Below are 27,130 nucleotides of genomic sequence, written 5' to 3' on the forward strand. Positions count from 1 at the left end.
TGTACCTCACTGCCGTGGTGTTCTAGGAAGAGGCTTCCACAAGAGAGTTTCTGATTTACTATTTGTGCATGTGACTAGATGGGTGCATCCAGGTCTGGCAGGCAGTATTAGCAAGCCCACTTGCTCCTACATAACTTTTAAAAGCAATAAAGCTGACATTTGATCTCCACTTGTCTCACCCTTTGTCTCTGTTTCAACTGACTACAGTCTGGGCAGGTAAAAAAAGGAACTTTGTTCACAGACTTCTTCAGAGCCCAACAAACTAGGTTGCAAGCTTCCAGAGGGTAAGAATCGGTATCTCTTCTGCCTTTCTCATGGGCTTTAACACAAAGCAGGGTCCCAATGAACCCGGATAAAATTAAATGAGAACAAACTCAACACAACTGGTTTTTTTTTTTTTAATTTTTTTATTGTTATGTTAATCCCCATACATTACATCATTAGTTTTAGATATAGTGTTCCATGATTCATTGTTTGTGCATAACACCCAGTGCCCCATGCAGAACGTGCCCTCCTCAATACCCATCACCAGGCTAACCCATCCTCCCAACCCCCTCCCCTCTAGAACCCTCAGTTTGTTTTTCAGAGTCCATCGTCTCTCATGGTTCTTCTCCCCCTCCGATTTCCCCCCCTTCATTCTTCCCCTCCTGCTACATTCTTCTTCTTCTTTTTTTCTTTCTTAACATATATTGCATTATTTGTTTCAGAGGTACAGATCTGAGATTCAACAGTCTTGCACAATTCACTGCGCTTACCAGAACACATACCCTCCCCAGTGTCCATCACCCAGTCACCCCATCCCTCCCACCCCACCCCCCACTCTAGCAACCCTCAGTTTGTTTCCTGAGATTAAGAATTCCTCATATCAGTGAGGTCATATGATACATGTCTTTCTCTGTTTGACTTATTTCGCTCAGCATAATACCCTCCAGTTCCATCCACGTCGTTGCAAATGGCAAGACCTTATTCCTTTTGATGGCTGCATAATATTCCATTGTATATATATACCACTTCTTCTTTATCCATTCATCTGTTGATGGACATCTTGGCTCTTTCCACAGTTTGGCTATTGTGGACATTGCTGCTATAAACATCGGGGTGCACGTAGCCTTTCGGGTCCCTACTTTTGTATCTTTGGGGTAAATACCCAGTAGTGCAATTGCTGGGTCATACCGTAGCTCTATTTTCAACTTTTTGAGGAACCTCCACACTGTTTTCCAGAGTGGCTGCACCAGCTTGCATTCCCACCAACAGTGTAGGAGGGTTCCCCTTTCTCCGCATCCCCACCAACATCTGTCATTTCCTGACTTGTTAATTTTAGCCATTCTGACTGGTGTGAGGTGGTATCTCATTGAGGTTTTGATTTGGATTTCCCTGATGCCGAGCGATATTGAACACTTTTTCATGTGTCTGTTGGCCATTTGGATGTCTTCTTTGGAAAAATGTCTGTTCATGTCTTCTGCCCATTTCTTGATTGGATTCTTTGTTCTTTGGGTGTTGAGTTTGATGAGTTCTTTATAGATTTTGGATACTAGCCCTTTATCTGATATGTCATTTGCAAATATCTTCTCCATTCTGTCAGTTGTCTTTTGGTTTTGTTGACTGTTTCCTTTGCTTTGCAAAAGCTTTTTATCTTGATGAAGTCCCAATAGTTCATTTTTGCCCTTGCTTCCCTTGCCTTTGGCGATGTTTCTAGGAAGAAGTTGCTGCGGCTGAGGTCGAAGAGGTTGCTGCCTGTGTTCTCCTTTAGGATTTTGATGGACTCCTGTCTCACATTTAGGTCTTTCAACCATTTGGAGTCTATTTTTGTGTGTGGTGTAAGGAAATGGTCCAGTTTCATTCTTCTGCATGTGGCTGTCCAATTTTCCCAACACCATTTGTTGAAGAGACTATCTTTTTTCCATTGGACATTCTTTCCTGCTTTGTCAAAGATTAGTTGACCATAGAGTTGAGGGTCCATTTCTGGGCTCTCTATTCTGTTCCATTGATCTATGTGTCTGTTTTTGTGCCAGTACCATACTGTCTTGATGATGACAGCTTTGTAGTAGAGCTTGAAGTCTGGAATTGTGATGCCGCCAGCTTTGCTTTTCTTTTTCAACATTCTTCTGGCTATGCGGGGTCTTTTCTGGTTCCATACAAACTTTAGGATTATTTGTTCCATTTCTTTGAAGAAAGTGGATGGTATTTTGATGGGGATTGCATTGAATGTGTAGATTGCTCTAGGTAGGATTGACATCTTCACAATATTTGTTCTTCCAATCCATGAGCATGGAACGTTTTTCCATTTCTTTGTGTCTTCCTCAATTTCTTTCATGAGTATTTTATAGTTTTCTGAGTACAGATCCTTTGCCTCTTTGGTTAGATTTATTCCTAGGTATCTTATGGTTTTGGGTGCAATTGTAAATGGGATCGACTCCTTAATTTCTCTTTCTTCTGACTTGTTGTTGGTGTATAGGAATGCCACTGACTTCTGTGCATTGATTTTATATCCTGCCACTTGACTGAATTCCTGTATGAGTTCTAGCAGTTTTGGGGTGGAGTCTTTGGGATTTTCCACATAAAGTATCATATCATCTGCAAAGAGTGAGAGTTTGACTTCTTCTTTGCCGATTTGGATGCCTTTGATTTCTTTTTGTTGTCCGATTGCTGTGGCTAGGACTTCCAATACTATGTTGAATAGCAGTGGTGATAGTGGACATCCCTGCCGCGTTCCTGACCTTAGGGGGAAAGCTCTCAGTTTTTCCCCATTGAGAATGATATTCGCTGTAGGTTTTTCATAGATGGCTTTTATGATATTGAGGTATGTACCCTCTATCCCTATACTCTGAAGAGTTTTGATCAAGAAAGGATGCTGTACTTTGTCAAATGCTTTTTCTGCATCTATTGAGAGGATCATATGATTCTTGTTCTTTCTTTTGTTAATGTATTGTATCACGTTGATTGATTTGCGGATGTTGAACCAACCTTGCAGCCCAGGGATAAATCCGACTTGGTCGTGGTGAATAATCCTTTTAATGTACTGTTGGATCCTATTGGCTAGTATTTTGGTGAGAATTTTTGCATCCATGTTCATCAGGGATATTGGTCTGTAATTCTCCTTTTTGATGGGGTCTTTGTCTGGTTTTGGGATCAAGGTAATGCTGGCCTCATAAAATGAGTTTGGAAGTTTTCCTTCCATTTCTATTTTTTGGAACAGTTTCAGAAGGATAGGTATTAATTCTTCTTGAAATGTTTGGTAGAATTCCCCTGGGAAGCCATCTGGCCCTGGGCTTTTGTGTTTGGGGAGATTTTTGATGACTGCTTCTATTTCCTTAGTGGTTATAGGTCTGTTCAGGTTTTCTATTTCTTCCTGGTTCAGTTTTGGTAGTTGATACATCTCTAGGAATGCATCCATTACTTCCAGGTTATCTAATTTGCTGGCATAGAGTTGCTCATAATATGTTCTTATAATTGTTTGTATTTCTTTGGTGTCGGTTGTGATTTCTCCTCTTTCATTCATGATTTTGTTGATTTGGGTCATTTCTCTTTTCTTTTTGATAAGTCTGGCCAGGGGCTTATCAATCTTCTTAATTCTTTCAAAGAACCAGCTCCTAGTTTCATTGATCTGTTCTACTGTTCTTTTGGTTTCTATTTCATTGATTTCTGCTCTGATCTTTATTATTTCTCTTCTCCTGCTGGGTTTAGGCTTTATTTGCTGTTCTTTCTCCAGCTCCTTTAGGTGTAGGGTTAGGTTGTGTACTTGAGACCTTTCTTGTTTCTTGAGAAAGGCTTGTATTGCTATATACTTTCCTCTTAGGACTGCCTTTGCTGTATCCCAAAGATTTTGAATAGTTGTGTTTTCATTTTCATTGGTTTCCATGAATTTTTTTAATTCTTCTTTAATTTCCTGGTTGACCCATTCATTCTTCAGTAGGATGCTCTTTAGCCTCCATGTATTTGAGTTCTTTCCGACTTTCCTCTTGTGATTGAGTTCTAGTTTCAAAGCATTGTGGTCTGAAAATAGGCAGGGGATGATCCCAATCTTCTGGTACCCGTTGAGACCTGATTTATGACCTAGGATGTGATCGATTCTGGAGAATGTTCCATGGGCACTAGAGAAGAATGTGTATTCCATTGCTTTGGGATGGAATGTTCTGAATATGTCTGTGAAGTCCATTTGGTCCAGTGTGTCATTTAAAGTCTTTATTTCCTTGTTGATCTTTTGCTTAGATGATCTGTCCATTTCAGTGAGGGGGGTGTTAAAGTCCCCCACTATTATTGTATTGTTGTCGATGTGTTTCTTTGCTTTTGTTATTAATTGCCTTATATAATTGGCTGCTCCCATGTTAGGGGCATAGATATTTACAATTGTTAGATCTTCTTGTTGGATAGACCCTTTAAGTAGGATATAGTGTCCTTCCTCATCTCTTATTACAGTCTTTGGTTTAAAATCTAATTTGTCTGATATAAGGATTGCCACCCCAGCTTTCTTTTGGTGTCCATTAGCATGGTAAATGGTTTTCCACCCCCTCACTTTCAATCTGGGGGTGTCTTTGGGTCTAAAATGAGTCTCTTGCAGACAGCATATCGATGGGTCTTGTTTTTTAATCCAATCTGATAGCCTGTGTCTTTTGATTGGGGCATTTAGCCCATTTACATTCAGGGTAACTATTGAAAGATAGGAATTCAGTGCCATTGTATTGCCTGTAAAGTGACTGTTACTGTATATTGTTTGTGTTCCTTTCTGGTCTATGTTGCTTTTAGGCTCTCTCTTTGCTTAGAGGACCCCTTTCAATATTTGTTGTAGGGCTGGTTTCGTGTTTGCAAATTCCTTTAGTTTTTGTTTGTCCTGGAAGCTTTTTATCTCTCCTTCTATTTTCAATGACAGCCTAGCTGGATATAGTATTCTTGGCTGCATATTTTTCTCATTTAGTGCTCTGAATATGTCCTGCCAGTCCTTTCTGGCCTGCCAGGTCTCTGTGGATAAGTCTGTTGCCAATCTAATGTTTCTACCATTGTAGGTTACATATCTCTTCTCCCGAGCTGCTTTCAGGATTTTCTCTTTGTCTCTGAGACTCGTAAGTTTTACTATTAGATGTCGGGGTGTTGACCTATTTTTATTGATTTTGAGAGGGGTTCTCTGTGCTTCCTGGATTTTGATGCCTGTTTCCTTCCCCAAATTAGGGAAGTTCTCTGCTATAATTTGCTCCATTATACCTTCTGCCCCTCTCTTTCTTCTTCTTCTGGGATCCCAATTATTCTAATGTTGTTTCGTCTTATGGTATCGTTTATCTCTCGAATTCTGCCCTCGTGATCCAGTAGTTGTTTATCTCTCTTTTTCTCAGCTTCTTTATTTTCCATCATTTGGTCTTCTTTCTCACTGATTCTTTCTTCTGCCTCATTTATCCTAGCAGTTAGCGCCCCCATATTTGATTGCACCTCATTGATAGCCTTTTTGATTTCTACTTGGTTAGATTTTAGTTCTTTTACTTCTCCAGAAAGGGTTTCTCTAATAACTTCCATGTTTTTTTCAAGTCCAGCTAGTATCTTTAAAGTGATGATTCTGAACTCTAGATCTGACATCGTACTAATGTCCGTATTGAGTAGGTCCCTGGCAGTCGGTACTACCTCTTGTTCTTTTTGTTGAGGTGATTTTTTCCGTCTTGTCATTTTGTGCAGAGGAGAATAGATTAATGAGAGAACAAAATGCTAGCAGGGTAACAACGTCCCCAGAAAATATACTCTAAACAAATCAGAAAAGACCTGAAGCAGTGGGAAAATAAAGGGAAAGAGAGAAAAAAGAAAAAGATAAAGATAAAAACAAACAAAAGCAGAACAAAACAAAACAAAACAAAAACAGAATGTGATCAAATATGATCAGGCTGGATTATAGATCAGTGCCACACACTAGATTTTGGGTGTATTTTGGTCTGTTAAAAGAAAGTCCCTCCCAAAATTTTAAAGAAAGAAAAACTTATATATGTACAAAAATAAGGGTTGATATGATGAAGGGATGGAATATGACTGTAAAGATGGAAATTATAAAAAATTTTAAAAAAGGATTTGATAAGTTGTTTGAAAAAAGAAAGAAGAGGATTAAAAAGAAAGAAAAAAGGGAGAGAATGTGATCAGGCAGGGGAGTAGAAAAAAACCATACACTAGAGATTTAGAGTATATTTTGATCTGTTAGAAGAAACTATCTCAAGATTTTAAAGAGAGAACAACTTATATATATATGCCAAAAATACGGGTAACTACTATGAAGGGATAGAATATGACTTTAAAAATGAAAAATAAAAATGTTTTTTTTTAAAAAAGGGATTGATAAGATGTTGGTTGAAAAAGGGAAAAAGAAAAATTCAAAAAAAAAGAAAAAAGGAAAAAAGAAAAAAGACAGTTAAAAAAAATAATTAACTTTGAAAGACTAAAGAATCATGGTAAAGGGGCACCTGGGTGGCTCAGATGGTTAAGAATCATGGTAAAAAAGCCATGGATTCTATGTGCAGTATTCCCCTAGCGCTGGAGTTCTGCCGTTCTCATTGATCGGTAAACTTGGTCTTGGCTGGCTGTTCTCGCTGATCTTCTGGGGGAGGGGCCTGCTGCCGTGGTTTCCAAATGTCTTTGCCAGAGGCAAAATTGCCCCGCCCTTGCCGGTCCGGGCTAAGTAATCTGCTCGGGTTTGCTCTCCGGAGCTTTTGTTCCCTGCAAGCTTTCCGTACAGCTTTGGAGGCGGAGAGTGAAAATGGCGGCCTCCCAGTCTCCGCCCCGGGGGAGCCGAGAACTCGGGGTCCCGCTCCTCAGCGAGCCCCCAGAGAAAAGCAGTCAGTCACGCCCGTCTCCCCGGTCTCCGGCCACACTCCGCGCTCACCCGGCCTGTGACCGCGCCTTTCTATCTGGCACCCGACCCCGGGTGGAGTCTCCAAACCCAGCAGATCCCCGCGGTGCACTCCCACACCTCTCCTCCCGGGGGAAGAAGGTGAGTCTCCCCGGATCTGCCGCTTGTTGGGTCCCTGCTGGAGGAGCAGTGGCCCGACTGTGCCGCGGATCACGGTTTATAGCAACCCCGAGCTGAGAGCCCGCGCCTGGGCTCCGTCTCTGCAGCCGGCTTCCCTGCTCTGATACCTGGGAGCTCTGCCGCACTCAGACACCCCCGGTCTTTCTGTGACCCCGAGGGTCCTGAGACCACACTGTCCCGCGAGGGTTCCACCCCCCACTTCGCCACCAGAGTGACGTCCCTCAGCGGAGCAGACTTCTAAAAGTTCCGATTTTGTGCTCCGTGGCTCGATCACTTGCCAGAAGCGGCCGACAGAGGCCCCTCCCCCGCCGTCTATCATCCCGAATAACGCCTCGGATTCACTTCTCCGCACGTCCTACCTTCCAGAAAATGGTCGCTTTTCTGTTCAGAGAGTTGTTGCTATTCTTTTCTTCGATCTCCTGTTGAGTTTGTAGGTGTTCAAAATGGTTTGATCCCTATCCAGCTGAATTCCTGAGAGGAGACGAAATCCAGGTCTCCTACTCCTCCGCCATCTTGCTCCGCCCCCCCAACACAACTGGTTTTAAAGAAGTTGCCTGGCCTGGTATGTCTTGCTTCTGTATACATGGAATGACACCATGCATTTTCCCCCTAAAAGACCAAAAATGCATGACTGACTTCAGCAAGACCAAAAAATACATATATCTAGGCATATTCTTCATTTTGATCCATGCTCCACTTCAGATCGGAGTGTCTCACTATTCACAATGACCAAGGTGCTCTTTATTACAAAAAGAACAGCACAGTACCAAACTCACCTGCCTTATCGATAGGGTCAGAGACACAGGGATTTCTCAATTGGAAGGTCATCTGCAGCAATGTCTACCCTGTCCTACTGAGGTCTGACCACAGGAGTATGAATAATCGTCCATCTCTATAGCCTCACTTATGCGAACAGGAACCTGGTTCCAATGGCCTCAGTCCTAGGAACATTTCATCTAAACCTTCCCACCAGAGATGACTTACTGCCCAATAACAAAGGGTATTTCTGCCTCCAGGTGTGATTAGAGGCATGTAAAGGTAAGCTTCCCAAAGCCCTTTACACACCTTAGTCATCTTTACCAGTTTTTGTAATTCTAAGAAAAAATCTGGGCCATTTCCCAAACGGGGACCTTGTTGTTAAGGGAATCAGCACTTGTCAACAACGTCCTAGGAAATCACGGTATTTCTACTGATTCTGTTTTACACCCAGTGCCATTCACTTCTCTCTCTCTCTCTTTTTTAGTGTACTTCTATTCACCCCCAGACCTTTGTGCAGTCCTCTTACCTAATAAAATAACTAGAATCTTTTACCACTCTCAGTAACTTCAATACCAGCATAGGGATGCTAGAACTTTGCCAAGCACTGCTCAGAAGACACCACAATAAAGCAGGAGCCCCTACACTGATCTCTCTATTCTGAAAGCTGCTCCCATGCCTCAAAGATGAAAACTCGTAAGGGAGCAGCTCACCCACACCATCTTAAGCTACTGCTCATGACAGACAACTCCTCCCTCCATGAATGAATGACCTCCACCAGCGTAGCAGGTGTCGGTTTGACTACCAGTCACTAGTGAATGCTGGATAATGAAATACACCCCTTTACTCAAATCAATCCATCATACCAACAAGGTGAGCACTGTGGCCAGGACCATCAAAGGTCATATGCGGCCATTAGAGACATAAAAAGTGACCCAGGCTTAAGGTCACTGAAACAACTCATTTTTCTCTAGTTCCTCTGTGGAGTCACTTGGTTTCCTAGATAAATTAATTCTTTAACTGGTGATCACATTTAAAAACAAAACCTCAATATAACTGAAAACTCAGTAAGGTGATCATATTAAATAACAACTCAAAGTAAGTCAAGGTCAGTTCTTCACCATACTCCGATGTTGGCCTCTGGTGGCATTTTAGGGAAACCCTCATCCCCAGCACTGATATTCACTTTTCTTTTCCTGTAAAACTTGTTCATAAGATGTTATTTTCCAAATAATTTAAGATATACTAATAGATACGTGCCTCCACTCAGAGTCAGTAGAGTTGAAAAAGGGACTTAAGCGAGCCCACGTAGGTCAAATACCTGGGCATCTGGCTCATAATCGTGCTCATCCACAAAAGAACATTCACTTCAGCCACCATCTATTCAAGTTTGCTGAGTCAACCACCACTCTAGATGCTTTACTTATGTTCTCTCTCATTCTCACAACCATCTCATTAGGCAAGTATTTTATCCCTGTTTCATAGGTGAGGAGATGGAGGCACAGGGAAGCTAAGCTCCTTGCCCGAAGTCACACAACTGCTAAAGGTACAGCTGCCATCTGAACCCAGGACTGGCTGACTGCAATGCTCGTGTTTATCCCATTAAAACTCCTCCAAAAGAGAGGCAGACCCAGGTGCAGGATCATCTTGGGTACATACCTCATACAATTCAATAATAATGTTTCCCATTAGACCTCGGCTACTCTTAATGTTCTCCATGGCCAGGGTGAAGTAGATGCCACGCACGTCTGAGATGTAGAGGTTGTACGTGTCGTTCTGGTTCCATTCTTGGACGGCTGCAAACACTTGGTTCTCATCGGTACTGATGATGTGCATGTCCTGGAAGAAGACAGAACACCTTTAAGGCGGCAGATCTCCATATCCCTCTGCCCATGGGGACCCAGAGTAATTACCATGACTTATGAATGATGGAGAAAAAGCCTGAGTTATAGGCGATGTTAAACAATTCTGTGTCGGACCAAGGCTATAAATTAAGAGCTTCGTGATTTCTGTTCCTTGCTAAGTGACAGTAAGATGGGTGTAAGGGGCTTTGGTGGGTATCATTTTCCATGGCTTCAAGGGATTTATCCACTTTCATTTTTTATTTTTATATCTGAAAGTTAGTGTTAGCGCTAACGGAGACATACAGCCTTGCCAGAGGAAACTCACACATGCAAAGACAGGGCTTATCCCTTCTTTAGATCTTCATTTACATTTCCAAACTTTTTAGTGTAGTGGTTGTGAAACTTCTCTTCAGGATCTTCAGAGTCATAGGGATTTCGAGAAGGGTGGCAGGGAGGCAGAGCCAGTGGGCAGGGCTCTGGGCTTCCAGCTCTTTCAACCAGAGCGGCACCCCTTGAATCTGTTTTATCCTGGAGTTCTGCGTGATATTTGGGGAGTAAAAGGTGAGGGAGGTTCTGCCGCTAATAAAATAATATTTGAAAATCACTGATAATAGCAGAAAGGATACTCAACCTGGAATTTAGTGTTCTGGGTCCTAGTAGGAACTCTGCTAGAAGTTAGCTATATGATGCAGGATGTGTCTGTGTCCCTGAGCTTCAATTTGCTCACCAAAATACTGAAGAGGTTGGGCTACCGCTAAAAATAGCTAACATCTGAGCACTATTCTAAGTCATCTAAATGTATTATTTCAGTAAAAATCCAAATAATTCTACAACAGAGGTAGTATTATTCCCATTTTACTGAGGAATAAACTAAGGTATGCAGAGGTTTGCCAACTTGCTTCATATTACATAACCAGTTAGTGGCAGAACCAAGTGTTGAACCTCCGTTGTAGGGCTCTAACCTAATTGTGAGCTTCTAACCATCTGGATATAGAGCCTCCAGATCAGAAGTTGCAATCCTATGACCCATGTGATGAATGTGAATCATAAATGTTTGGTCTGACCACAGCCTCTACTGAATACCTGATGGTGTGGTCTTTTAGGTGAAGTCAGCACTCAGGAAGACTCAGCCTTAAGTACCCAAATGTTCTTATAACCTGCCTCTTACATATTCATGTTAACTTCCTGGTCCCTGAAGTCACTTTAGTTTGTATACTTGGACTAGAACATTTCTAAAATCAAATCTAATCAGTTCACAATTCAAAAGAGTTTATAAAAGCCAGTTTTCGTATGTGGCTAGGCGCCGTACAAAGATGATCACAAACTCAAGTCCTTCCCTAAGGAATTCATGCTGTCAGGAGGAAATGTTGACACAGATGAACACTGGACATAATGGATGCAGTTAAAAAATTCGTAACTACACAGGTATATATGGCAAAGAGTAATGGCATCCTGAGAAGGCAGGAGAGGACCCTGGTCACCGTGGTGGCAAGCATTCATAGTAGGGGCACGGGCAATTGGAGCTGACAGTGAGTAAATCACCAGGCTGGGTCTAGCTTTTACCTTGTTTGACCAACCTTTCCCAGAAATGATTTCAGCAATAAAAGGAGGTAGCAATGTTTATAATATCACAACTGTGGAGCGCTACTCCAAGACATTTTTCAAAAGGAGCAAGCTCATTCAATTTGGACAACGAGGAGGTGGGAAAAGTGAGAAGCAATCTGGATCTTTTTATTGGAGAATCTGTCAGATCTCAGCGTCTGACCTTGAACTCCCTAGGTCACCTTGACAGACCTCACTAGCTCATTCGTGCTTACACACCTTATAGAATTACAGGATCCCCCACTGAGCTGCTTGAAAATGGAAATAAGGCTTCCTCTTAAAAACCCTGTGATGAAATTGTGTTGTGTTGGTGTGGAATGAAAGCCCGAGAACCCAGTAGGAGGGGAAACAGCAGCTGCAGGAAATATAGATTAAATTCATTTACCCTGTTAAAAATGCAGTAGAAATGCTGGGCTTTTCCCAGATGTTTTGGTTATAAAAATGAATGAGCTAAGTTATTTTAGACTAAACTAATGTAAAAGAAGTGGAAACAACAACTTAAAACACGGGGGCATGGTCGGGATGAAAGGTAGCCAGCTTAGCTGTGAGTGGGGGTGTATCGCGTGGCGTGTGGGCGCTGCAGGCTCTGGGGCACAGGGTGCTCTCTAGCAGCCAGGACGCTGCGGAGTCGGCTTGAAAAGTTCTTAATTTCCGTAAGTCACTTAGCTAATAAATGGTATTACTAATATTTAAACCCAAGACTATCTGAATCAAGAAGCTAAACTCTGTTATCAGTGGGAGTATAACTCTATATGCATCAAAATGACCTGGAGATCCTAAGAGCACACAGACTCCCATGTCCCACTGCCTGAGGTTCTGAGTCAGTGTGTCTGGTTGTGAAGGCTTAAATCCTACCATCTGAACCAGCCTTCCAGACAAGTCAGGTGCATGCAGTCTGGGTCATCACTCTTTGAAAAAGCTCTGAACTACGTGTCCTCTCTCCAAATAGATCTTCTAGTTGAATAGGGATCAACAAATAATAACCAGAATACTAAATGTTCAAGAAGAAATAAAAGCATTTTCAGTAACATTGGTCAAATAGGGATCTGAATGATAATTAAGTGTATTTCTTGAATCCTGTGATCTCAATCTAACCCCAAAGCATGTGCCACCTCCTTCCAAAAAAAAAATCAAAGACATTCTTCCTACTCCTGAGAACATGCAGGGTGAGATCTGACTGGTGATGAAGAGAGACACCAAAGTGGGGAAAAGCAGTAAGTAAATTCTGATTGGGACTTTACTAAACTGGAACTTGGACAGCATCAGACATAACCACATTCATGTTTTTATATGGAGAACAATTATAAATAACACTCCCCCTATGCCCTCCCATTAATCTGGAGGAATCATAGCTGCCTTTCGCAAACCTAAACGTGAGACTTCATAGGTAAACAATGGTGAAAACACTTCCCCGTGATTGAAACATTTTCATGTAATCTGGGCTGAATGTAACCGCATTCATTATAAAAACACACATGCTATTCAGCATCAGCCATGCACCAGACGTTATAACAGAAATGCAGAGAGGACCAAGATGTAGAACCTGACCTCAAGCAGATGCCCAGTGGTGGTGGGAATGTCATACACTCTTGGCCTTCTCTGAAGCTGACTAAGGTCCCCGGTACAGGTACTGATAGGAATACAAAGGCTTATAGATGGGGGGGGGGGGGGCAATCCATGGAAATGTGTGGAACCTGAGTGGCTTGAAAGCAGTTTTTCCCTGAGGAAGGTGAGGACAGACAGTGGCCACGCTTACGGGGCTCTGCAGGGCACACCTAAGTTTTACCCAGAAGGAAATACAAAACTAGCACAAGATTTTAAGCAGGAAAAAGGGAGAATTAGAACTGACCAATGCAGAGATTTGGTTGGGGAAGACCAGCTTCATTGTGTGATCACATTTGTCACAGAGGCAGCGTGAAAGGTGGATTTCGGTGGGGCAGGGGGAAGGCTTACGAGGTGGCTGTAACAATCTTAGGGAGGGCCTAAACTAACGAAGCAGGTCTTCCATGAGAACCCTATGAAATGGACTGGTGAAATATCAGGGAGGCAGAACCCATAGGGGATAAAGGAAAAGGGCATATCTTTAATATGTCAGATATCTGACTTACAAAATCCTCTGCTTCTTATTAGTGTGCTCATACAATCATAATCAAATACTCATAATTAAATATGTGTGTAATTATTTATTCTATGCCAGTCTCTCTCATTAGAGCCCATAAGCTCCCAGAGGGCAGACACTGTGTCTTTCTTATGTATCACTTCATTTCTAGCACTTACTAAGTATTGATAGCACATGGTAGCTATCCAATAAAAGTTTCTGTATGAATGAATAGATGGAATAAGTACACACAGGAGAAGGATGAAATTTTAGGGATATAATATAAGGTAGAGAAGCTGAGCTCAGTTCTGGAGGTTTTTTTTTTAATTTTTTTTAAGATTTATTTATTTGAAAGAGAGAGAATGAGAGAGAGCACATGAGAGGGGGGAGGGTCAGAGGGAGAAGCAGACTCCCTGCTGAGCAAGGAGCCCGATGCAGGACTCGATCCCGGGACTCCAGGATCATGACCTGAGCCGAAGGCAGTTGCTTAACCAACTGAGCCACCCAGGTGCCCCTCAGTTATAGAGTTTTAAAATGGGATCTTTCAGGGGAGGTACTTCAAAAAAGCAGTCCAGGGTTCAGTGAGTATGGGATGGGACTATGGATATAGACATCACCAATATGAAGAGAAGGGATAAGGTCACCTAGGAACCATGCAGAATGCCAGGAGAACTTAGGATCATCAACATTTAAGGGTGGCAGGGGAAGGAGATCCAGAAAAGTGAATCAGAATAAAATACTCCACAGGGAAGAGTATCAGGTATGGATTCTTTTCCAACAGTGTCAAAAGCTCCAGAAAGGTTTAAAAAAAAAAAAAAAAACAAGATAAAGTTGTAGAAATGTCTATTGGATTTGGCATGGAGGTGCTCCCTGGTAACAATGGCTAGAGGATTTTTGGTGGAATAGTGGGGAGAGGGGTGTGGGAAAGCAGAAGGCAGCTGACAGTGGGTTGAAGAGAGGATAGGAAGCGACAAAAGAAATTAGAATTACAGATAACATTTTAAGAGTGTGACTGCGACACAGCAAAGAAGGATAAATCAGTATTTGGGGAAATGTAAAAATTAAGGAAAACTGTCCTAAGGAAATTAAGGAAAAGGTTAATATCACTGTCATTATCATTATAATAAATTTTCTCAAGCATATTTCCCTCTCCTCCCTTTTATTATTCAAAGTGGGATTAAACATTCTACTTTCAACTAAAGCAAACCCAGACTTAGGTAGGGAGAGCCTTTATTTGCAAGACTATTACAATAGGGAGAACACTCTGGCTATCGTATCTGCAAGCCCCTCAGAGTGAAGGCAGGAAAGAATTATTTTTATGTAGAGAAAGTAAAACAAGGCTAGAGAGAACTGGGTGTGGGGAGCAGGGTGAGCAGGTGGCGCGAGAGGGGGCCATTGAACAGGAAACCGTCCTCCTTACAGTCAGGTGACTTTCAGGAGTGTGGTTAACAGGGGTTGTTCTGAGTTCTAGTGCCTGCTTGAGCGCCCAGGAGTGGGTCAAAGTTCAGGCGCTAGGCAGGGAAGGTGAAAAGCCAGACTAAGTCTGGTCAAGTCAAATTAGCCAGCATTTTGTCCAGATTGTCCCCCAGTGGGGACAAAGAGTTCAGTTAACCATTTATAAATAAAGAGTGAGGATTTGGTCCCGTCAAAGGTAAATAGGCAGGTTTCTGCATCTTAGCGAGGCGCATGGGGGAAGAGTGGTTTTTTGCAGTGAGCCACCTCCAGGAACACAAAAGAGTTGGGTATTTCTTAAACCTCGCTGTTCTCCAGAAGCACTGGGCTCAGTGAAGTTCAATGGTACTACGATGCCCATTTCACAGATAAGAAGACCTGGGCTCCTGGATAAGCAAGTGGCAGAGAGGGAAAGAAAGCTAAGGGCTTCTTGCTCAGAAGCTCCATTGCCTTTAGGCCAGGCTACCATGGCTCCCTGTCATCTGCCTCCTTGCCCCCTGCTGGTATGTGCCTTCCATGTCCCACCCTTCCTCCCCCCCACCCATGCCCAGGGACTGGTTATGGAGGACTCAGCACAAGGTTGCCGCTCCTAATAATGCCACTCATTATTAATGGTGTTCATTTCATTCTCTGCAAAACACTCCAAGCCACGGAGTGCCCCAGGGGAGCATGTTCTGAACAGACAGGCTGGGAGGAGAGGTGTGAGGGCAGTGATGACAGGGAGCTTCTCCTTGTTCTTGTTTTTAAGCAAGATACCCAACAGCAGCCGCAGCTCCTGGAACAGCAACAACTTGCTCAAAAGCCATTTCCATTTTTAAACACTCCCACCCCCTCTGTCCTCACCTCCTTGGCCTAGGCTAGGAAAATCTGAGCCAATGCTGGCTAATAAAGGGGATCGATAACCATCCAGCTATTTTCACAGCAGCCCTCATATTAATGAAGCTGCTCTGGATGGACTTCTATAAAAGGGGCCGCATGGATGGTACTCCACCACGATAAATTGCCATGGGGTTACTGATCGTTAATGGAGTGTTCCAGGGTTGTGATCAATCCCAGGCTTCATTTGTCCCCACCTGCAGCCACACTGCCCAGGGGAGCAAACTGTTTGTTTTCCTCGGAAGGTTAAAAATACATAAGATATGCACACAATGCAGAGACAGAACAGACCTTACACAGGGGATATGGTTTGGAAAGTTCCCGAAATGCTTCTCCTGAGCCAATACATGGAAATCATCAAGTTACTGCAAGGGGTCTTTCTCCTTCAGAAAGAACATGATTACGAACTTCCCTTTCCTCATCTTCTCCAAGCAGGGATACTCCTTTCCTGCTTGGGCTTAGAATATCTGATGGGTACATCCTGTAATCACAATGCTATATAATGGTCTCATACCAACCAGTCACAGAGAGGGTAGAGAAAATGAGAAATTGATCCCATGGCCCCCAAGGCTACTTAATACAGTCCCTGCTCATCCCATCAGCCTCCTCTCTCTCTCTCTGCAACCCAGTCTCTTGAGATGATGTTTCATTTTGTTGAATGAACCATATTCTCTCTCTTAAAATAGGGCCTGTTTGTGTCTTTTCTATTGGTTTTCCAATCCTTGTTTGCAGGGTTAACTCCTTAATCCTCTTATATATCATCTTAAACCTTACCTTCTTAGGAAACTTGTCCTCAGTATCCATATAGGTAAGCTCCACCTATTATGTCACAATGGTCCTTGAACTTCTATCCCTATAACACTTCCTACACCTACAATTGTTTGTTCAATGTCTCTCTTCTCAACCAGAATATAAGCTCCATGAAGGCAGACACCATTTGTGGCTTCTTTTCTACTCTCTCCATAGAGCTTAATTTAGTGCCTGGCACAGAGTAAAAGCCTAAATGGGAGAAAGAACGGTTCAATGGATGAATAAAAGAAGGATCAAACAAATGAATGGATTCATGCATGCATATATGAATGAATGAATGAATGAATGAATGAATGAATAAAACAACCAGGGGTAGACAGTTACCCACCTTCTTGTCCCATAATCCCTCCCACCTTGGTACTCATTTAGCCTTTCATGATGTTTCCCAGCACCAGTTTACAGACCCAAATCTCTGCAACATTACATTTGAGATGCGTCCAACCAGAGACTTGGCTTTTTTTTTGCAGCCTCATTAGGTGATGCAATTATATCCTGTCCATGTTCAGACTGAGGTTCTAAGATCCAGCTCCTCCAAGAAGTCATTGTTCACAAGGGATGGAATCCACAGGGTAAGTTTTATGATTTTCCAATAGAGGAGTTAAAATGCCATCATTTGATATTAACGTTATAATAAATTATTCCTTTTTAATTACTCATAGTGGCAGAAAGGAGCAGAAACATAGGCAGTGCATTTACATTTGGCTTTAAAATGTGGAGAGAAGCATGAACTCCACAAGACTCACCTGTGCACCTTTATGCACACATACAATAAAGTGTCTGGGCTCCCTCTGGGCCCTTCTGAGCCTGTCCCTCTATTTGGCAGTAAGGCCCTTGCAAGAGGGAGGAACTCCCAGAAGGGACTGAAGTGATACAGGATGTATGAGATACAGGGAATCAAAGCTCTTGCCTATATACCCTGCTGAGAGAGGAATAGAGAACCCAGGTTCAGGGCCATCAGCAGAGGCCAGAGTCCCACAGTGGCAAGTCAGGTTCAATGCCAGCTTGTCTCCCAGGCAGAAGTCAAACTTCCCTGCCATCCAATGTGGTGGCCTCTCCCTGCTGCTTTGTCGGACAGGACCCAGGGCAGCAGGTTGGACATACCTTGGGCAGGGAGTACTTGGGCAGCTTTATCTGGGTGAAGGCCTCTCTCCGATAGGACACGTAGTAGCTGGCTCTTCCACCAGTTGTCACCTGGATCATAAGAGAAACACAGAGAAGTCAGATGGCACCAGGGATCATGGCCAAGTTGGAAAGTATTAGCTTCTCCATCAACAGCCACAATAGGTTTGTGATAACCTTTCAGAGAGTATCCCTTGCTGGCCCTGAGCCTCCAGTCCCACAGCACTGAGTTGCTCCCATGTCATGACATTTAGACAACAAACGAGCAATGACAACAGTGTTTCCCAGTGGTTGGCATTTTCGGTGAGAGCAGAGACTCTGTATTTGGTCACTGTGCTCTGCATATGTACACACCTAATAAATAGTTTCAACTGCAAACAGAAGCTACTGATGTGGGTGGGATGTACCAAAGATTGATTTATTCTGCCTTAAAAGAAGTTTCTAATCCATTGTCATCATGACATGATTGTGAAATAGATTTTTTTTCTGAATCTAAATAACTACTATTGCTCAAAAGCTCTTGTTACTTTGAAATTAATTTCATTTCTGATCTGAGCACAATTTTTTTTTCCTTCATATTTACAAATCCATGCATTGAGTGGGTGCTTTTTGGTTCTTTCCATGTGCAAGTTATTGAAAGGAATCGAGGGTCAGAGGAAGAACACTGGATCGGGAAGTGAGAAATGCTGGGTCTGAGTCCCAGCTCCGCCATCTGATGGCTGGGGGAGTCAAGCTCTGTAATCTCACTTGGGAAGGATGGATTCTTATAGGAACCTGGAAGCCACTCCAAGAAATGGTCCTCTGGCCTGGGCTTGTTGAAAAGTCCTACCAACATGGCACAGCCCTGCAGATGGCTGCTCTCAGCCCAATCGCCCTAACTCGGGGGGACATTAATATTCACCAGAGATGACACCAGAGGCTGTTCAGAGAAAATAGCAGGACGACAATAGCAACCCGGCCTCTGTGCCGAGGAGGCAATTACTGGAGGCCTCTGCTCTGTTCTCACCAAGCACTTGCTGGAGGCGGGCCGGTCCTCCCACTCCAGTCCAAACCTGGCGCCCATCCACAGCGGCTGTGGAGAACAGGCGAGGTGTCACATCTCTATTGAAAACCACCCATTGCTCCTCACTCCAAGAGATGGCATCTCCCATGGCTCTCCCTAGCTCTGCACAGACTGGAAGCACACAGACTGCCAGGCAGAGCAAATGTTAGAGTCCACATGAAGGCAGAACCTTGGAAAAAACTTGGTGCAAAGACTTAAGCTATGAATCAAGAGGAGAGACTGGTTTGGTCCCTAGCGTTCAGCTCTATCCCCACATCTCTATTTCCTAATCAGAGCCATTCATCTCTTGTATTCCAGGACTTTTGTTTCTCTGTTTTTTCTTAAGATTTTATTTATTTGAAAGAGAGAGCACACAAGCAGGGAGAGGGGCAACGGGAGAGGGAGAAGCAGACTCCCCACTGAGCAGGGAGCCTGACACTGAGCTCGATCCCAGGACCCTGGGATCATGACCTGAGCCAAGGGCAGACAGTTACCAGACTGAGCCACCCAGGTGCCCCTGGTTTTTGTTTTTTTGATAAGGCATCTGTTCTGAATCTATATCGTTCTGCACTGGCTTAGAAGTGGGGCATTCACATATTAAGATCAATGAGTTGCTAAGAAGGCTTTTTCTTTTTAAAATAAATTTCGACTGCATAGAATCAGATTAAAATATAATCTTTGGTACTAAATACACAATCACCACTAGTCCTTGTTTGATCCTATTTGTTTATTTTTCTTTCTCCCTCCCTTCCTTCCTTTCCTTCCTTCCTTCTTTCCTTCTTTCCTTCCTTCCTTTCCCTCTCTCTCTTATTTTTTTAAGTCCAGTCTAGCTAACATACAGTGTTATGTTAGTTTCAGGTATACAATATAGTGATTCAACAATTCTATATATTCCTCAGTGCTCATCAAGATAAGTATCCTCTTAATCCCCATCACCTATTTCACCATTCCGCCCACTCAGCTCCCCTCTGGCAACCATCTGTTTGTTCTTTGTAGTTAAGAGTCTGTTTTATGGTTTGTCTTTTCTTCTTTGTTCATTTGTTTGTTTCTTAAATTCCACATATGGATGAAATCATATGGTATTTGTTTTTCTCTAACTGACTTATTTCACTGAGCATAATACTCTCTAGATCCATCCATGTTGTTGCAAATGGTTAGATCTCATTATTTTTTATGGCTGAGTAATGTTCCATTGTATATATATACCACATCTTCTTTATCCACTCATCTATTGATGGACACTTGGGCTGCTTCCATAATTTGGCTCTTGTAAGTAATGCTGCAATAAACATAGGCATGCATATCATCTTTTTGAATTAGTGTTTTAATCATAAATTATAAAACCAACACATGTACGCCTCTCAACCCAAGAACTGGAACAGTAGTTTTTAAACTTGAGCTGCATCAGAATCACTTGGAAAGCTGCTTAAAACTCAGACTCCTGGGCCCCACCTACAGAGTCTTTGAGTTGATCAATCTGGGGTGAGGTCCAAAAATTGTCTTTTTTTTTTTTTTAATTTTATTTATTTATTTGAAAGAGAGAGAATGAGAGAGAGAGCACATGAGAGGGGGGAGGGTCAGAGGGAGAAGCAGGCTTCCCGCCAAGCAGGGAGACCCATGCGGGACTCGATCCCAGGACTCCAGGATCATGACCTGAGCCGAAGGCAGTCGCTTAACCAACTGAGCCACTCAGGCGCCCCAAGAATTGTCTTTTCTAATGAGTTTCCAGATAATGTTGATGCTGCTGGTCTGGGGACCCCACTCCGAGCAGCTCAGAACTAGAACTTTAAAGACAATTGACATACACTTCTAAAGTGCTTCCATGCCCTACACCTGTCCTGACCCTGGCCTCCTTCTCAGATATAGCTATTTTCCTGATTTTGTGTTGACAATGATGATAACTTTTTTTTTAATTGGGGTGAAATTCCTATTACATAAAAATAACCATCTAAAGATGTACAATTCAGTGACATTTAGCACATTTGCAGTGTTACACAACCTCTACCCAATTCTAAATGATTTTCATCACCCCCAAAGGAGATCTCATACCCAGTAATGAAGTTTTTAAACCCCAAAGTATACGCTCTGGTCACTTATCATATGCTTAAAAAACAGCTCTCTACAGGACACCATAAATGTCACCAAGCTTGCCTTGGGGAAGAAAAGCGGCATCAGAGAAGGCTAGTCCTGTCACTGAATGCTGGCCAGAGCATAGCAATTAAAAGAAGCTTCTCCTGAGAAGATCCAGTTGGCTCCATAGAGAATAAGGTGAGAGCATCGCCAAGCATCTGATCAGCGCCATAGAACAAAACTGGGTCCCTTTGGGTTTCCAAATCACCAAGAGCCAAAGGAGAACAGAGTGTTCTCCTCAACAGGGTGATGGACCCCACCAACTCGGGAACTCAGCCCAGCCATGCCTGATACAGCCCTGCACAAGCACAGACCCTCTCTCTCACAAGCTCACACACATAACCTGAGGGACTTTGTGTTTGAGTAATCAAGATGGAGATTACACTCCAGATACATGATGGGATGAACCAAACCACTAAGGGGCTGATGAAGCCCCAGGAGCCCAGAGGTTCTTCCAGTACCTATGATACCAGAGTATCTGCCAGTGATACCAAGCCGGCTCCTACAGTTCTGCTTTGTCCTGGTTGTATGCTTCTCTGTACCTGCTACCATCTAATTCATGGTTTAACCTCACTGTAAGACTCATGGGTTCATAGAAGGGTTTTGGATGCCACCAATTCATTACAATTTCTCTCTCCTCTCAACTCTGTTCTCTCTATTCCTACAGCCCTTTCAACATTTACTCTTGTGGGACACAAAGTCCTTCAATCTTTCCTCCATGTCTTCTTATAAGATTTCAACCTCCCTGATTCCTAGGCAGTGCTGGTCTCGTGGCAAGTGATTGGTGAATACATAATAATAAAAGTAATGACACAATGGTCATCGATGGAGTTCACTTACCATGCTCCAGAACTGCATGTAGCCATTATATAAATTATCCAGTTTAATCCTCATATCAACCCTTCAGAGACTATAAGGTACTGAGTGACTTGCCCAAGATAAGACGAATTTGAACCTAGCAAAGTTTGGCTCTAGACCTGTTATCCCTCCTGCTAGGACTAAGAAGGGTCTCCATTCACCTCACTCGTCTCACTGTAACAACAATACATTTTCTTGACTTGAAGATGTTTTTTTAAAAACATACAAAAATCTCCGTAACTGGCATGTGTATATATGTTTATCTTTCTTCATATTCCAGAAAATCTGTTATGACATTGATGACTTATCTTAAAAATGATGTCTTCATAGAAGAGAGGATGCGAGGTAATAAGAACAAGATTCATAATAACTACCATGCAATGAAAGCTTATTACACAGAAAATGGGACAATAAGCAGTTTATGCACCACACTTTATTTGATTCTAATTATATCTGATGTAATATATAGTACCTCTACAGGTCAGGAAATTGAGGCTCAGAGTGGTCAACTAACCTGCTCGACATCACACAGCTTTTCATTGTTACAGCCAATCTGTGACCCTCCCCTGTGTCCAAGCCCTTAACTAGGAATAAGTGCACCCCCAAAATATCAGGTACAGAGCAGGGGCTCAATACTCATTGACAAACTGAATAATAAATTGCGGGGATTAATCCACTCAACCAGAAACACTTTGGGTGTGATTTCCTCTGTTGTTTAGTGACTAAACCATGGACTCACAGAGGAGCTCTCCATTCCCACCCAGTCCCTCGGTGGTCACAGGAACTTATCTCCAGTACTCCCCACTTTGGGAGCCAGATCCTCAGGGTGTTGGGAGGATACCAAGCTGATGCATTTGCCTCTCCACTATTATTTGCATGATTCTCTGGCAAACACACAAGGAAAGAATGAAGTTTAGCGACTATTAATCTATTTTGATGAACTTTTCTCTTCCTCACAAGCAAATCTGCTGGCATTGTAAATCCCAGAGATTATTACCATTTTCCCTTTCAGTGACACCTTTTATTTTACATATGATGAATATCATCCAATTATTTGCTCTGGGCCCATCCGTCATGCTAAACACTGAATTAGCTGGGTCTTTTCCTCACTAATGACTGGCTCGTTAATCTGATTTTCTGGATTTCCATTTTACAGGTTTAACTGGGCTCCTGGCCAGTGAAAATGATTCCTTTGGACAAATGCACTGACCATTAAACACATCTGTCTCTTCTGACTTGTTCCCATTCTTGCCGTAGCCAAGTCTAACCTGACATATCTTTTATTTTTTCATTTCTCCTTGATTCTGGAAGATAGCTTGCCCTGGAGGAGAGAGAGAAATCTGCAAAAAAAAAAAAAAAAAAAAAGGAACCAAAGCGCCTGGAGTCATGTTGAGCCTGTTTCTGCCATAGATAGAAGAAAACCTGTAATATCTCTAGAACTCATAAGTGGGCATAGGTAATCTGAAAAGAGAAGCAAAAAATAACATTTTCAGGTGTCCACTCTGTTGAGTGCTTTATATTCATGATATTATTTAATAGCCACACTAGTAATAATTACTATTATTGTTGTTAGTAATATTAGTAGTACCCTACAAGGTATAAATATTAATAACATTCTCTGAGTATTTAGTATATGCCAAGCCCTGTTCCTCCGAACATATTAGCCTTCTATTTTATGTTCAGGTGAGAAACTGAGCCATGGGGAAGTTACACAACATACTCAAAGACACACAGCAAGTAAATGGTGAAGCTGGAATTTGAACCCAAGTTTATCTGACTGCAAAGCTTATGCTGGTCCCTCAGGCTTGGTCAGGTTTTCAAACCTCTGTGGAGGGGAATGGATCCCATGTCACTCAACTTCCCACTTCCCAGGTAAGATGCCTACCAACAAGGCAGATCTTTTTATGTGAGGGATCATATCAGTGTCTCAGCCCTGAGAAATCAATGCTCTATTGTTGCACGGGAGCGAACAGTGTTGCTACTAGAATTTGTGAATAAGAGGGATCAGAGTGGAAAGAATTTCGGCTGCACAAGAAATGTAGGAAATGACATTTAGAAGGTTTCTCAGCTAGAGGACCTTGCTGGGCCCAATATGATGTGACTAACCTGCCTAAGCAAGAGAAGTGGCCACCTGTACGGGCCTCCATCAGTGATTCCCACACAGCCTCTGCAGCATGCCCTCCTCCTTCAGGAAACAAAAGGGAACCCCACAGTTGTTAGGATGCACAATTAACTTTTCTAATTTCCTTGCTCATTAATTCTATTCAGATTATTTAAAATAAATCTTGACGTTGTTAGGCCTTTCTCTTCCTCTCCACCTACATAATTCCTTCCAAGATCACATTTCTTTTTCAAGAACAAAGGAGCAGGATTTGAATGCTGGACCACAAAGTCGATAAATAGCCACAGGTCTCATCAGGAAGTTGCCCTAAGTGTTGGGAGGTCCTGGGGGCTTCTGCACGGCACGTCACATTGCCCTTGCCAACTTAAGCTCATTTTCCAAAAATGTTTTGCTAAGGCACCACACTAGAGGTCTGAATCCAAATTTGTGGGATGGCATTTGGAACAACACGACATCTTACCAGCAAGCCATCTCCTCTGCTAGACTCTTTGATGTTGAATTTAGTGTTTGTCAAACTGGTGTTTGCTCATTTTATGTCCTGGAGGCTGTGTGATATTAATGTAATATGCAGTTTTATCTGCCTGTTTCTAGAAAGAGTGGGTCTATTACCTACCATGCATACACTGTGCTGAGGCTGAACCTCCTTTGAAACAGATTTGCACATAAAATCTTTTACTGGGGCCCTAACACAATAAAATCTTTTACTGGGGCCCTAACGTAACAACCCCAAAATAACCTCACCAAGAATAGATTTGGAATAAGAGAGTCGACACTGAAGCCAATATAATGCTCTCAATTTGTAGTGTGTGTGTGTGTGTGTGTGTGTGTGTGTGTGTGTGTGTGTGTGTCTAAGGGAGGGGCTGGAGGGAAGGTGAATACTGAGGTTGGCCAAAACATACTGACAAAGAACTGCCACCTTCACCAACCCTTGCCAAGGCTTCTTGGAACCTTCACTGCCAGCTGGGAATGGTAGGAAGGGAGAGAAAAGGTGGTGAGTTAGAAAAGCATGGTGGATAAGACACCTATGCAGACATGTCCAGACCATCCACAGCACTAGAAGAGGAATCTGTCCGTCTGAACCTGAGTCTGTTTTTTGAAATACAATCAAGGTCTGGACTTGATAAGTTTCCAATTACACTTTTTTCAAAGAGGACTCTTCCTCTGATTTTTTAGCATTATAGTACATTGGTTGGGATCCCAGACTTGTGCTTAAATCCTGCGTCTGCCACTTGCTGGTTTGGTGATCCTGGACAGGTAATTACTTTAACCTTTCTTCTGGAAAGTGGAGACATCAATATTACCCATCAACATGTTGTCATGAGGAGTAAACACAGTACAGCACATAAAAAGTGTTAGCCCTGAAGCCGGCGCATACTAAGTGCTCACTGCATAGAACTTGCCTCTGCTGAGCTAGAGGGCAGTTGCCTGCACCCATGTAACATCTTGGGGCCAGCTGGGGGTTGACCATGGTGGCAGTTTATATATGCCAACTGGAGCTTTAGGAAGTGCTGGCATAGCCACATGGGCTACCTGGTCAGAAGTGACCAGGGACAGAGGACTGAAATTCTTGGGGCCTTAAGGAAGGATGACTTCATGGATAAGACACCTATGTGTTTTGTGCCAGAGACTGAACCATTAATGGCTGTAGGACTTACCTTCTTTTTTTAAGATTTTTATTTATTTATTTGAGAGAGAGAGAGAGAGAGCAAGAGAGCACAAGCTGGGGGAGCTGCAGGAAGAGAGAAAAGCAGGCTCCCCACTGAGCAGGGAGCCTGACACGGGGCTCGATCCCAGGACCCTGAGATCATGACCTGAACCAAAGGCAGCTGCTTAACCGACTGAGCCGCCCAGGTGCCCCCAAGACTTATCTTTGTGTTCTGGCTTTCATGACTTAGAGGGAGGGAAAGAAGTTCTTGGAATGTGCATCTGACCCTTCAGGATGGATGGAAGTCCTTTGCCTTCCCTCTCCTAGTTTTTTCTTTTTTTGGGGGCGGGAGTGGGACAGATAAAAAGCAAAGGTAAATGCAAAAATAAAAAAGAACAGATAAGGACTTGAATTGTCATCTTGGAGCACAAAAGTTGGGAACACCTTGATTAATTACATATATATATATATATATATATATATATACACACACATATATATATATGCATATATAATTAATATAATAATAGCTAAAAAGCCAAAAACTAAACAGTTTACTTTGAGTGTTCTAGATCAGGATACCAGAGCTACCTTAAAAAAAGAAAGCACTACCATGGAAACCCTAAAGTGACATGTTAAAACTCTTTACCAAAACATCTCCCCCTTCCTTTCTCAGAAATGGCCCTGTTCCTGGCAGACTGTGAGCTTCATGTGGCTCCAGGAAAGATGGGACCAAGGAGGCCGGGGCAGATATTGTAAGGAATCTAGCTCTATAGTCTTCTTACACTTACATAAGTTTTCTCTTCGACTTGAGACCTCACATAGCCTTTTTCCTTTCTACAGGTGGATGTTATGAGCTCAATTCATTGACTGAAATCTTCCCAAGCCAGCCTCTGTCTTTTCTCTAGCATTCAAGAATTTCAGAAAATAAGTACAAAATAGTGGGAAAGGAGAAGGAAGAAGGGCGTAAGGTCCTGGTATACCTAATGTTTTTGTTTCTAGTTTCAGCTTAACCAGTTATCAGATATGCAATTTTGGCATGGTAACTAATCTCTTGGAGTTTCAGGGCTATTGTTCTATAAAAAGGGAGCAAATAATTACCCTTCTCTTACAGAGCAGTAAATGAGATAATAAAATGCTTTCATGGAACTGTAAAGTGTTCTATAATGTAATGATTAGAATGTTATAATTGACCTGTGGTATGTACCTAAAAACGCAAAGATGTTAGAAGTATTTTCACTGGAAAATTGCTGTGGACAGAAAGTTTGTGTTCCCCACAAATTCCTATGTTGAAACCTAATCCCCAGTGTGATGGTATTTGGAGATGGGGCCTTTGGGAGGTGATTAGGTCATGAGGGTGGGGCCCTCATGATGGGATTAGTGCCCTTATTAAAGAGCTCCATTGCCCCTTCTACCACGTATTTATGAACCAGGAAATGGGCTCTCTTCAGCCACCAAATCCACCAGTACCTTGATCTTGGACTTCCAGCATCCAGAACGGTGGGACAGATTCTGTTATCTGCACATAAGACTGTTATACAGTAGTATGAACAGACTAAGACAGAAATCAAGCTGATGATACAGATAGGCCCACTCCATTGATTGTGGGGGCACTGAAATTTGTCAGGGAGGCTACAGCTATCCACAGACTGGTGGGCAATAAGGAACGTCACAAGAGAAGCAGGAAAGGGATGGGCAGAGATAAAGAACAGAAGTGCATTCAGCCACACAAGATGAATGGCAGGCACATATAGCCACTTAGAGAATGATTAATTTTATTGA

General features: G+C 42.7%; 1 protein-coding gene across 1 annotated transcript in view; it reads right to left on the bottom strand.

Annotated features, from left to right (window-relative positions):
- The window catches only part of SORCS3 (sortilin related VPS10 domain containing receptor 3), a 578,941-nt gene that overhangs the window by 101,963 nt on the left and 449,848 nt on the right, over positions 1-27,130 (bottom strand). The window contains exons 8-9 of the mRNA XM_078077136.1: positions 17,534-17,623; positions 9,410-9,589 (exon numbers count right to left, since the gene is read on the bottom strand). Of these exons, the coding sequence (XP_077933262.1) occupies positions 9,410-9,589; positions 17,534-17,623 (270 nt within the window). The remainder of the gene's footprint in view (positions 1-9,409; positions 9,590-17,533; positions 17,624-27,130) is intronic.

This window comes from Halichoerus grypus, chromosome 7, assembly GCF_964656455.1.
Source record: "Halichoerus grypus chromosome 7, mHalGry1.hap1.1, whole genome shotgun sequence".
Classification (NCBI taxonomy): Eukaryota; Metazoa; Chordata; class Mammalia; order Carnivora; family Phocidae; genus Halichoerus; species Halichoerus grypus.